General features: G+C 36.4%; 1 protein-coding gene and 1 long non-coding RNA gene across 16 annotated transcripts in view; one reads left to right on the top strand and one right to left on the bottom strand.

The window, feature by feature from the left end:
* Window positions 1-13,545, top strand: part of HMBOX1 (homeobox containing 1) — a 186,000-nt gene that overhangs the window by 73,967 nt on the left and 98,488 nt on the right. For all 14 annotated transcript variants that reach the window (XR_004059283.1, XM_010370898.2, XM_010370899.2 and 11 more), the window contains exons 2-3: window positions 110-189; window positions 6,337-6,813. Coding sequence is in view for 13 of the 14 variants with exons in the window: in XM_010370898.2 (XP_010369200.2) it covers window positions 167-189; window positions 6,337-6,813 (500 nt within the window). In the remaining variant the exon portion in view is untranslated. The remainder of the gene's footprint in view (window positions 1-109; window positions 190-6,336; window positions 6,814-13,545) is intronic.
* The window catches only part of LOC115899662, a 172,936-nt gene that overhangs the window by 72,737 nt on the left and 86,654 nt on the right, over window positions 1-13,545 (bottom strand). The window lies entirely within an intron of this gene.

Below are 13,545 nucleotides of genomic sequence, written 5' to 3'. Positions count from 1 at the left end.
CATGATTAGCTAGTGTCAACTCTTGATATCCATAAGTTATATAATTAAAATTTTTGTTCAACACTTGATTAACATAAATATTTCTCAATTTTCTATCTTTGTTCTACAGAATGGTAGATAACGCAGATCATCTCTGGAAAGGATATTGATCCGCCTCATGTAAAGTATGCTCAGTTCCTTTCCAGTGGTGTAAGTATCAAGTCCTTCTTGATTTTTATCTTCATAGTCATTTTAATAAAGTTAAGATGTCATTATGATTATCATCCAGATTCGACAATGGGTGTTCATAGAGTTGAAAAGTTTTTTTAGGAAATGAATCAAATGGTATACCTGTTTGACATTAAGGTGAATAAGTGTTGTGATCATGTGGTGAGAAATGAATCTTTAAATCTATCAGCCTTCTCTTACCATTTCTGTTTTCAGCTTTGAATTTTGACATTAATTTTAAAGTGAATATAAAATTACTTATTATTTTTAACTGCTTAAAGCTTAGAAGCATCCAAGATAGATGGCTAACAGTTCAAGAGAGCTAGTATTGGATTCCTTGTGACAAGCAGACTACTGGAAGCATACACCTTCATGTTGCCTTTTGTGTGAAAACTCCTAGCACCTTAACCATTTTCCTTTACCTGCTGGGGGCATGATAATGTAGTTAAGCCTATTAGCTAATGTGCTAGCCTTTCTTTGGAGTCAGGCAGAAAATATAAATTGAGATAGTGGTATTGTGTTGAGAGTGTTTTTGTGCTAGGATATGAACTATAACCACCAGTTCATATTAAATAGGCCTTTGAATAAAAGTATTCCGGGAATTTCAGATATTAGAGAAGACAGAGTATCTATTAGCTCATTAAGTGCATCTTTAGAGTCTAATGCAGAGTGCCTTTAGCATAAGTATTTTCTAAAATTTGATGGAGTCTCCACTTTGCTTAAATTCCTTCCGTTTTGGTTGACAGTTCTATAATACAATAAGTAGATATTAAGAGAGGTTTTCCTTGTTATTTAGGCTTTTCATTATAGTTTCCCCCCACCCCAATAGATTCTATGATACAGTGAAAAGTTTCTGGAACAGACCTGGAAGATGTGAACTGTAGCCTGACTTTCTGCTAAGTAGCTATATCCTTGGGAAGGCACTTCACCTCTTTGGGCCTTAGTTTCCCTCCCCACTTTTTAAAAAAATTTATTTGCTAATAGCTGTTTTCAATCTATCAGCCTTCTCTTTTACCATTTCTATTTTCAACTTTGAATTTTGACATTAATTTTAAATTGAATATAAAATTACTTATTATTTTTAACTGCTCAAAGCCTAGAAGTTTCTGAGATAGATGGCTAAGCATTCAAGAGAGTTAAGATGTCTAATGGCTATTGAAAATAGTAAGATGTCTAATAGTTACTGAAATGAATGTAAGCATCATGAAGCTGTGAATTTTTGCGTGATTTGTTCCTTGTTGTGTCCTCTGTGCCTCGCATAGGATCTGTTACTTAGTAGGCTTAAATGAATGGTTTTTGTCTAAATGGTCTCCAGTTTTCTCATTTTCTCATTCCACACCTAATTTGTATCTCCCTCTATAAATGTGCATGTTTGTACTTGGATTTTTGTTACATATGGTAGAAATAAGATGATCAAAGTATGATTTCATGAATCACAGTGTTAATTGCCATACAAAGAGAATTTTTTCTTGACTTCACAGTACTTAAAGATGGGGAGAGTAACATGGACAGACTTCACAGGGAATACACTCAATAGATGAGGTACATTAACCACATTGTGAGTGTGTTCCAAAACTATTAAAGTGTCTTTACTCAATTATGATGAAAGGAGGCCTCTGTGTTCAAGTGAAGGCTGAAAGTGGAAGTGCACCTTTATATGAGCAGTTCTTGGGAGAAGCTGATTTGACCACCATAGCTGAGATCCGAGACCACAAGTAAGGCCCCTCATTGCTAGAAAGTGCTGGCCTGCAAGATGTAAAAGCTTTGAAGTCTTTTGCAGCCTGAGCTCTCCGGTTTTGGAGAAGCCGCTGACAGAGAGTAGCCCTGCCACAGCCTAAGCTCCCAAACTGTCTGTTAGGCTCTTGAGTGTATATGTATTTTGAAGTCCAGTAGTTGTGACAGTAACTCACATATATGGTTTGATAATGAGGTGACATTCCTGAGAGGATGGAGAGTTCACTCTCTGATAAAAATATTGTGATTGACTCTAGAGTGTGTTAAGTTATCATGCAGTAAATATCATATATGCAAAACAAAACTAACCTATTTTGCCTAGTCATTCTAGATAATAAAAATAAAGACAGCAGAATTATGCTAAAGAAAAAGCTGTTACTCAATAAAATTTTACTAACTGTTGGTGCTTTACAAGTAAGGTAGTAATGTCCTTTCTACCCATGTTATTTCAAGGTTAATTATTTGTGAATGCTTTAATCTTATCTGCTCTATGTGTTTGTAGAATTTAGCTTATGAAATTATATTCTGGACCTCATGCCTTATCCAAGAAGGGTTTAGGTACATATTCAAGTCAGGATAAAATATATTGTAGAAAAGTTATTATTATGGTCTTATGGTATGATATTTTCTTAGAATATCAGTTTATGAACTGAGCCATAATTCCTGAATTTAATTGTTCTTTTACGCCTTAAACATTCTCTGTTATTACAGTGTTGAAATTCTTCTCACATCATTTTCAATTATTGTTGGCCTGAGTCTGCATTCAGATTAGTAATTTAAAGTGAAAGATGTTCCTTATCCTGTGAACAATCCTTGTGCAAAAGAAAATTAATTCAATTCTTACATGTTATCTTTTTCTGTTATAAAAGAATTGCTGGTATCATGGACTTAGATGACCTTTGTAGGTCATTTACTGCCATAAATTCGTGATTATGTGCTTAAACTAGGTAAATTATGAGAAATAAAATTTTGAAATGCCAGTGTGTATGCCTTTGTTTATATTAGTACACATTGGAACATTATTCTCAATATCCAGGAGAGCTTCTAGTCTCAGCGTTTTCTCAGTAAAATATCGTATCTTCAGTGTCACATGCATGCTTTGATCCTGTTTGTTATGCTCTTAATCATTTTGCTTTGTAGTGATCATATGAATGATCATTCTAGCAATTGTGGATCATTTTGCTTTAGGTTATGTTTGCATTAGGGACCTCTCAGTGCAGGGCACAGACATCTAATTTGAACAAGGTGATACATAAAGGGAAATGTATTCTCTGATGAAACAAAACAGCAAGAAGAGCAGGGATGTATCAGGGGCTTAGGGATTATTGGAACAAGGGATATGAGCACTGCACAGCTTTTGCCATCGGTCTGTTCTAAGTTTCTTGGTATGTCCGCTTCATCTTCCCATGAACTAGCTGCTTCTGTATAATAAGAAATTTACCAGACTAATATCTTCCTGAAACCGAGCACAGTTATGGTGACTGTTCATCTTTCCCCTCGTCTGACTAGAAAATTGTGGGGAGAGCAAGGTTTGGCTTTCTTGTGCGCCCACCCCACTGGCCAGAAGGTGGGGTATTATGAGTGATAGCCCAAGAACATGTGCTTGAAAACAATGAGGTGTTCTAGGCAGACAAAGTAATAGGTGGCCTATTGTTTCTCCTTTTATGACTTGGAATAAAAGTGGTTCTAATAGTCAATGAATCTGAAATGACATAAAATATTAGATTGTTTTATATGCTGTGAAATCTTTAGTTTTGACAATTCTAATTCAAGTGTTAGGATGGATACTTTTCAGTAATAAGTGAAATTCATATAACTTACTTTTGTTTTATGCTAATACAGAGTGCTGCTCCATACCAGGAATAGTTTGAAGAACCGTATACAGATAACTAACTGCTCTGATATGAATACTGTAGGAAAATACTGTGATTGGGAATTTTTGTCCATATAATAAAACAGTTACTGAAGTCATCAAAAGTAAGATCACTTTATGAAATACTTTGATAACATGAAGGCTGAAGATAGCAACAAACAGGTCTACTTCATTTTCAAGGGAAAATAATAATGTTTATGTTTAATTTTTTTCATTACAAAATATTGTGTGGGGAACTTAGGCCATCAAGAAAGAATATAATAATCATGAAAATAGGTCTTTTTAAAATGATGCCTAGCTTGTTACAAGTGAGTACGGAAGAAATCAGACCGTAACATTTGTAGGTGTAGGGCAGATACTGTGGCCCGTGGGCACAAATGGCCTGCAACATGTTTAGGTCCACAGAATATGTGTGTTTGGTTGTGTTTTATTTTAATGAGCTTGTTTTTAAAACTAGGGAGATTTCATCTAAAGTTGTAGATTTCTGCCTACTTATTTTTAAAAGAATTTGAAAGATAAAACAATCAGTAAAATGGAATAGACTATCCAAAGGTAATGCAGATTCATATGGAAATTGTGTATATGATAAAGGCAGCATTTCACATCAGAGGAGAAGACAGATATTCAATAAAAACATACGACATCTAGCTGTCCATTTGGGATGAAATAAAGCCCCAATTTTTTATACTTGTTAAGTCAATAAAAATTCTAGATGGAGCAAAGATTTTAAATGTAGAGAACTATTACTAGGACCCCTAGGTTCATCAGTAATTGGAGTATTTTTATCTAAACGGCTTTAAATGAGACTTAAAGGAGTAGAATAGCCTGTGTCCCAAATCATATGTTTCCAGTTAAGTCCTGCAAGGTATTGTAAAGGAGAATGATGTGTGCTTTTGGAGTCAATAAGACCTAGGCTTAAATCTTTTTCCTAATGTTTACTCAGATTTTTTGTAAGGTATAAAACTACTTTGAGCCTCAGTTTCCTCAACAATCCATCAACATAAAATGAAATGAATAAAGAACATCTACCACTAGAGTTGCTGTGAAAATTGGATGAGATTATGTTATGTGTGAAACTCTTACCCAGTTCCTGCCTAGAAGTGACTGTTCAATAAAGTTTTCATGTAGAAGGACAAAGAAACAGTGAAACTTTCAATAGCTGTGGGGCACTGGCCCAGAGCAGATGTTTGTTTGAGAAAGATGAAAAAACTTCTTGACATCAATTTCCATCTGCAAACACTTATTGAGAGCCTATGCATGCCATGCATTATATTTGGCACTAGAACAATAAATATCAAAATAAAAGAGATTACCACTTCAAAATATCTTGAATGGGAAAGTCAGATCTTATAAGAAAGTAATTCAAGGCCGAGCATGGTGGCTCACACCTGTAATCCCAGTACTTTGGGAAGCTGAGGTGAGCGAATCACCTGAGGTCAGGAGTTTGAGACCAGCCTGACCAACATGTTGAAACCCCATCTCTACTAAAAATACAAAAGTAGCCAGGCTTGGTGGCAGGTGCCTGTAATCTCAGCTACTCAGGAGGTTGAGGCAGGAGAATCACTTGAACCCAGGAGGTGCAGGTCGCAGTGACTCAAGGCCGTGCCACTGCACTCCAGCCTGGGTGACAAGAGCGAAACTCTGTATCCAAAACAACAACAACAACAACAGAGGAATTCAAGCAGTGAGAATTTTTACACTATTTGACTACTCTCTTAGTATTGTTATTCACCCTAAGAAAACATTTTCTGATATGCTGCAGTATCTTGTGCTAGTTAAAGGAAACATGTAAAAGTAATTTCCTAAGAAAAATGAATAGCATTGTCTGGCTACAACCACGAAAGATCTATTTCTCAGGGTAGCTATTAAGAGAGAATGCATTACCAGAGATGAAAAACTTAGGAAATTGCTAAGTAGTGAATGAAATGGTGCTTTTTTTTTTTTAATGTACCTCTCTTTTCCACTTAAATATTTTTGCTGGTTATTAGCATTTGCTTGGACTTAGCTTAGCAAATCATTTGTTTTCACTAAATGAGGTTGTAGAGAATTCCTAGGTCTGTGTAGCTAATAGTTGGTAAATAATATAATACAAACTATTTTTTCAGCAATTTTCCATTAATACTCTAATGTAGAGTAATACACTTGAGATGGGCAAAACACTTCTAAGTTATCACATAACCTGGGTTTAATGCACTCCATGTACCTAATCTGTTGTTTTGGTATTATTTACATAACTAAAATTTTGGTTCTGATATTTACCAAAATTGAGGAAAATGTAAATTGCATGCCATATGAAATTAGGTTTTATGTTACACCTATGTTCACCTACTAACACATTTAGTATCTGTACCAATCCATTTGCCATGGCACAATCATTCTAGCATGGGACATACTTTCCTTTTCAGTAAAGAAGCTTGTGTAGAAATACTGCATCTTCTGAGCATTCTCTAATGATATGTGCTTTGGTAGATACTGTCAATAAAGAGACTTCTTTTTATCTTTTTTTTTTTTTTTTTTTTCAGTTTGCTGGAAACCATGTCTCATTATACAGATGAACCCAGATTCACCATAGAGCAGATAGATCTGCTTCAGCGACTTCGGCGTACTGGAATGACTAAACATGAAATTCTCCATGCCTTGGAAACTTTGGACCGTCTTGATCAAGAGCATAGTGACAAGTTTGGAAGAAGGTCCAGCTATGGAGGAAGTTCATATGGGAATAGTACCAACAATGTCCCAGCATCTTCTTCTACAGCTACAGCTTCCACACAGACGCAGCATTCGGGAATGTCCCCATCACCTAGCAACAGTTATGATACTTCCCCGCAGCCTTGCACTACCAATCAAAATGGGAGGGAGAATAATGAGCGATTATCTACATCCAATGGAAAGATGTCACCAACTCGCTACCATGCAAACAGCATGGGTCAGAGGTCATACAGTTTTGAAGCCTCAGAAGAGGACCTAGATGTAGATGATAAAGTGGAAGAATTAATGAGGTTAGTGACTTTGCTTATTTAGAGTCCCTAGAAACATCTGTATTCTTAGATTGTTCTTAGATTCTTAAATAGTATGCTGCATTTCAGCTACTTAGCTATAAGAACTGTAACTTCCTTCTCCCACCTTTGGAGATGAAAGGAAGTTCAAGCTTTATGTTTTTAATTTAAATTTTCTCTTCTTTACTTCAGTCCTTTCTCTTTGCTGCTTGATAAGTCTTTTCCATTCTCTGTTTATCAAACACTAATCTTCTCTATGACTCTAATAGCTAATTTCTGACTAACAGACACATTCTAATCCCGAAATCTGTAGTAAGTACTTTTTCTGAGGGATAATTTTATCTTGATACAGAATACATATACTCTTAATTTTTCTCTCCAACATTCTAATCAAGAAAATAATTTGGGGTACCTATTATATAGGTTCTAATTTTAGCAATAGATGACACACACACTCACACACACATACACACACAGTCTTATAAATGTAAGAACTCTTAGAGTTTTAAACACTGAGAAAAGAAATCTACTATTTTTTTTTTTTTTTTTTGAGATGGAGTCTTGCTCTGTATGCCCTGGCTGGAGTGCAATGGCGCCATCTCAGCTCACCTCAGTCTCCGCCTCCCAGGTTCAAGCAATTCTCCTGTCGCAGCTTCCCGAGTAGCTGGGATTACAGGCATGCACCACCACGCCCAGCTCTTTTGTATTTTTAGTAGATGCGGGGTTTCTCCATGTTGATCAGGCTGGTCTCGAACCCCTGATCTCAGGTGATCCATGTGCCTCAGCCTCCCAAAGTGCTGGGATTACAGGCGTGAGCCACCGAGCCCAGCCCACAAGAAATCTACTTTCAACAGAGATAATTAGGAAAGGCTTCACACTGGACCCTGGGACACTTTGAGGGTAGTACCATGTGTTTTCCATTATTGTGCCTCCAGGATCTGGAACTTTCCCTGGCACATGGTAAGGGCCTAATATGTTTAATGAATGGGTGACCTTGACCTAAATGGTTAAGAATAGCATTTGTTTTTAAAATACAGGAACTTTATTTAAAATTAAGGGAATAGTAAAGGGTAGAAAAGGCAAGGCGTGTCTTCAGTCTGATAAAAATTACTGACAGGTAAGACAATGTAATAAGAATAATATATTAGGAAACAATACAGGTTTTGGGAGACTTTGAGTTCCATACTAGTTTATTTACTTTTGTTGGAATTGAGGAGTTTTGTAAAAACTCCTCTAGGAATAGAGATGATAAAGGTATTGTTTTCAGTAGATTTCCACTACCGTAGAAGGGAAAGAGCCTGCAAATAAATTAGTTACAGTAGATAATGAAAGAAACTGTAGCAGGAATTTGTCAGAAATAAAAATAGTACCTATAAGTATCATTATAATTCTTTCTAAAGATTTTTAAACTTCCAGATGGAATAGTAGTGACACATAATATTGCCACTTGGAAGATCTGTCCAATAGTACCACAATGTTGAAATATCCTTCAAACTGTCCTGAATTTATTTTTATAGATCTTTATTATATGAAATTCTGTGCTAAATCCACTATTTTATCTGGATTCCAGATACAGTATAAATAAAGTATAATATTAATACCTGTAATGAATAATATGATACAGCAGTTACAGTTACAAGTCATTGTTTTGTTTGGTTTTGTTTTGTTTGGTTTTTTTGAGACAGAGTCTTGCTCTGTCACCCAGGCTGAAGAGCAGTGGTGTGATCTCGGCTCATTGCAACCTCCGCCTCCTGGGCTGAAGTGATTCTCCTGCTTTAGCCTCCCGAGTAGCTGGGACTGCAGGCATGTGCCACCACGCTCAGCTAATTTTTTTAAAAGTTAAAAATAAAAGAGATCAGTTTGAGTTTGAATTCTTTTTCATGTGTTAAAGTAGGTGACCAAAGTTCAGGTGTTGCTTTTGAATTTAACGTTGTTAAGATTAAGAGGGAGAACCATTTGGGCAAATAAAAGTTACTTCACTCATTGAAACGTAACAAGATTAGCTTTTAATTATTCTGAGTAGAGAGGATATCAAAAATTTAAAAAGGATGCCAACCTGGTTTTTTCGGTGGTGTTGCTGTTCATCAGTTTTGATAAGCTTTTGACATAACAGTTAATTCTTAAACGTGTATAAGACTAACAAGAAGTATGGGAAAGCTCGTTAGTAAAAGTCTCTAGAAGATTGTCTGGAAAAATAAAGGTCTAAAAACTTGACTTTTAACTCATAGGTTGGCATGATGTTTTAATTCAAATATATGCTCAAACTAAGCGAAAACCTATTTAGCAATGACTGGGATTTGTAGTTAAATCCCGTAATTATACCCATTCCAGTTTCACTGTGAAATATATACAGGTTTATACTTTGTTATCAGTATTTATGTACTACCACTTGTCGCATAATCAGGACACTTGATCTTTTTCCATTTCTCTGCTTCTTTATTAGAACTGCTCCTTTGGGTTCTCCTGATCATCTTGGGGTCTCAGTGGTCCTTCTAGATCTCTCTGGTTCTCTGCCATTGCACCCTCATCCACTGCTGCACTCCTGCTTTCCTCCATTGTGTCCCTCTCTTACGCTTCTCAGGTTGTAGATAATAACAATCCTTGGATCAGTGGGAAAGTTTATTGGATGACATTGTCACTTATTAAAATCATGATGTGAGGTTGATCAGAGAAACTGAGATTCACAAAAATGAAATACTTTGCTCAAGAGAACTTCAATATTAAGTGGCAGAGCCTAAATTATGTCTTTATTATCAATATGTCACTGGTGTACATTGCCTCTCCAAATACATTTTTCTTTTTTTCTTTTTTTTTTTTTTTTTTTTGAGACGGAGTCTCGCTCTGTCGCCCAGGCTGGAGTGGTGCAGTGGGGCGATCTCGGCTCACTGCAAGCTCCGCCTCCCGGGTTTACGCCATTCTCCTGCCTCAGCCTCCAGAGTAGCTGGGACTACAGGCGCCCACCACCTCGCCCGGCTAATTTTTTGTAATTTTAGTAGAGACGGGGTTTCACTGTGTTAGCCAGGATGGTCTCGACCTCCTGACCTCGTGATCCGCCTGCCTCGGGTCTGTAGATTTTAATAAGATTTTAGAAAAAGTGGTTAATTAACATAAGACAAAGTATGAATTGCCTTAATGGGCTTCGCATCCCCCTCCCCCATGATATTTGCTGCTTCAAAACAATCACTTAACATGTGAATTTTTATCTAGTGGGACGTTAGAGAAATATTTTGAGCAGTGGATCTTTCTGAGTATTCTGTGCTCTTTTAGGAATATACTGCCCTTGCTGATCACTAGATGCTATGGTGATATTATAGCCTGCTGTAAGCGGTGGTCTCTGGTGGGGGAGCTTGGGTATCTGAATGCTTTCCTGTCTCCTTTTCTACCTGTGTGCTTCACCTCTTGCTTGTTCACATTCCTCAACTCAAACATAAGACGTAGTTTTAAAAATCTTATAATTCATTCACTTTACAAATTTCGCTCCTAAAAATTTCAAGATACATAATGGAGATTTTTTTTTTTTTTTTTTTTTTTTTTTTTTTTGAGATAAAGTCTCACTCTGTCAACCAGGCTGGAGTGCAGTGGTGCAATCTGGGCTCACTGCAACTTCTACCTCCCAGGTTCAAGTGATTCTCATGTCTCAGGCTCCCTAGTAGCTGGGATTACAGTGTGCACCACCACCCCCAGCTAATTTTTGTATTTTTAGTACAGATGGGCTTTCACCATGTTGACCAGGCTGGTCTCAAACTCCTGGCCTCAAGTGATCCGCCCACCTCGGCCTCCCAAAGTGCTGGGATTACAGGCATGAGCCACTGTGCCCAGCCCATAATGGCGATTTTTTTGTATAACTTCATCAAGTTATAATTGTACACCTTATCAACTCATTAAGAAACAGTAAGAGGCCTGGCGCGGTGGCTCAAGCCTGTAATCCCAGCACTTTGGGAGGCCGAGACGGGCGGATCACGAGGTCAGGAGATCGAGACCATCCTGGCTAACACGGTGAAACCCCGTCTCTACTAAAAATACAAAAAAAACTAGCCGGGCGAAGTGGCGGGCGCCTGTAGTCCCAGCTACTCGGGAGGCTGAGGCAGGAGAATGGTGTAAACCCGGGAGGCGGAGCTTGCAGTGAGCTGAGATCTGGCCACTGCACTCCAGCCCCGGCGACAGAGTGAGACTCTGCCTCAAAAAAAAAAAAAAAAAAAAAAGAAACAGTAAGAAAGTAGCTTTCACTTTTTTCATTTTTGAGTTAGGGTTAAAAAAATAAAGGTAAACTAGGATATGAATTTAACAGATTGTTGAATATAACATTTTAGGAAGGACTTTAAAGCCAGAAATAAAGAACTATTTTACATATTAATGTTTAAAAATGCATCTATTAATATACAAATATATGTGTAGGGGTATGTATGTGTACACATCTGCTAATATAGTGTATAGATACTAGTGTGTGTTTTATGTACATATGATGTTGTTATTTAAATGAAGCTTATCAGAATTTGTTAATAATGCCATACATTAAATATATTATTCTTAACCACCCATGTACTAAATTTTATGATGTTAGTATTTTGTATAAAACTGAGGCTTTATTCTAGTTGGTTATCTATAGGCTAAGTATTTTACTTGCATAGGTAGGATGTGCATGTTCTGTAGATAAGACAAAATGGTCATGATATCCAGTTACTATGTTATTGATACATATATAGTAACTTTTATTTTTGAGTGATTTTTTAAAATTTAAAGTTATACTTTGTCTCCATGGGTAAAAATGTATGGGGATAGGTTTTAGTCAAATGTGAAAGAAATTTGTACATCATTGTATTTTTCCAAGTGTGAAATAGTCTGTCTTGGCAGGTGTTGCTTCATCTCTGGAAGTCTTTCAGATAGATGATTCCTTTCAGAGATCCTAAAAAATGTGCAGTGTATATTAACTATGGAAATATGGAAGATCTTAAAGCATATCATTTTTAAAACAGGTGATCTTTATTATTCTTTGTTCTAGAATAGGAAGCAATGTCATTTTGAACTACTATAAATAATTCTTTTCCTTTCTGATTTGGTAAGCTTAAATCTATTTGAGAATAAAAATTTAAAGGTGTTTTATAAATTATCTAGATCGAGCTTTCCATTTTACAACCTTTTATCTTCAACTACAGAATTGTTCATTCATTGAACAAATTAAGCTCTATTATATGCAAACCCCATAAATGAATAAGGCACAATCTTTGTGCTAAAGGACTAAGGACTTTACAGTGTAGTAGGAGAGATAAGACAAGATTAGAAACAACTATAATACAGAACAGCATGTAATATATTAGCATGTGAGTAGTAGTATTGAAATGTTAAAGTTAGCCATTGCAGGAAGACACCTTTTTTAGCTGTGAAGATCAGGGAGAACTTCTTTGAATAGATGACAGTTAAATTGGGGATTCCACAAAGAGGCATTACTGATGAATTCATCCAGATATTAAGAAAGGTCTGTAAGTAACAGTGAAAGTTTAGCAAGTTATAAAAATAATGGCAATGGAGGGTGGGAAGGAAGAATTTCATCCTGGTGTGGAAATCACTAGATGAATCTAGCATGGCAATGATTTCAAAAGGGCAGTAGGAGACAATGACATGGACTTGAACTGGTTAGCTACAAATCAGGTGGGTATCTTATCTTGAAGTAAGTAAGCTGTGGAGTGAAAGACAAGATCAGCCTGCTCTTCACTTTAATTCCATAAGACTTGAGGCATAGAAATCTTGAAGAGTATGAGATTTTATAAGAGAGGAAGGAGGGGATTTATTCTTTTTAAGGAGGATGTAAAATTGCAGATGAAGAGAGAAAGTGAGGGGTGGGAGAAGATAAGATAATTAGATTTAGAGTAAATGAAGTTTTTACACTAACAAAGTGGTGATTTCTTAGATTACAATGAGGACAATAGGAGTAGCAGGTCCTTAAAGAAGGCTGAATGAGGAGAGAATGAGGGAAGGGGGTGATGTCAAAGTTTGAACAACAAAGCTAACCCACTAGAATGGAACTTTTAAAAATATTTAAGAGAATTGGACACAATGAAAATAGAATGTGTTTAGTATTTTGAAAATACCTAGTGAAACCAACTAAATGACACATCACTGCTTGTGTATAGAATTCTTTTAATGCTACCTTAAAGTACCTGGTACAGATGTTTACTTTGGTCTTACATGATTACAGTAGATCATTTGTTTCTTCTTTTCTTGGGAATCTTTCTGAAGTTTTATAAAATAATAGTCAATGTTCAGTATTTTTACAATTTCAAAAAAAATTTTGCAATTAATTTTTGATTCTATGTATTACAGACATATGTATACACACAATATTTAATTTCATTGCTAGGAGACAAATCTTTAAAAGCCTTGTGAAGGGAGTATTGATGCTTTTTGTTGTTGTTGTTGTTAGATGGAGTCTCACTTTGTTGCCCAGTGGCGCAATCTTGGCTCACTGCAGCATCCACCTCCTGGTTTCAAGCAATTCTCATGTCTCAGACTCCCAAGTAACTGGGATTACAGGAGTGAGCCACTGTACCTGGCCAATGCTTTTATTTTATCAGATGATACAGCCAGGGCCCAGCTTTGTTAAATGCCTTACCCATGCACACCCTTATCTTTTAAGTCTTTTCTTTTGCTTTTTGAAAAAGCTCTCTGGTAAAGCAGTAAAGAGTTTTTTCTTTTTCTTTTTTTTTTTTTTTGAGATGGAGTCTCGCTCTGTCACCAAGG

Source organism: Rhinopithecus roxellana, chromosome 9 (assembly GCF_007565055.1).
Source record: "Rhinopithecus roxellana isolate Shanxi Qingling chromosome 9, ASM756505v1, whole genome shotgun sequence".
Lineage (NCBI taxonomy): Eukaryota > Metazoa > Chordata > Mammalia > Primates > Cercopithecidae > Rhinopithecus > Rhinopithecus roxellana.
The sequence above is the reverse complement of the archived record's forward strand: the minus strand, read 5'-3'. Positions and strand labels throughout refer to the sequence as shown.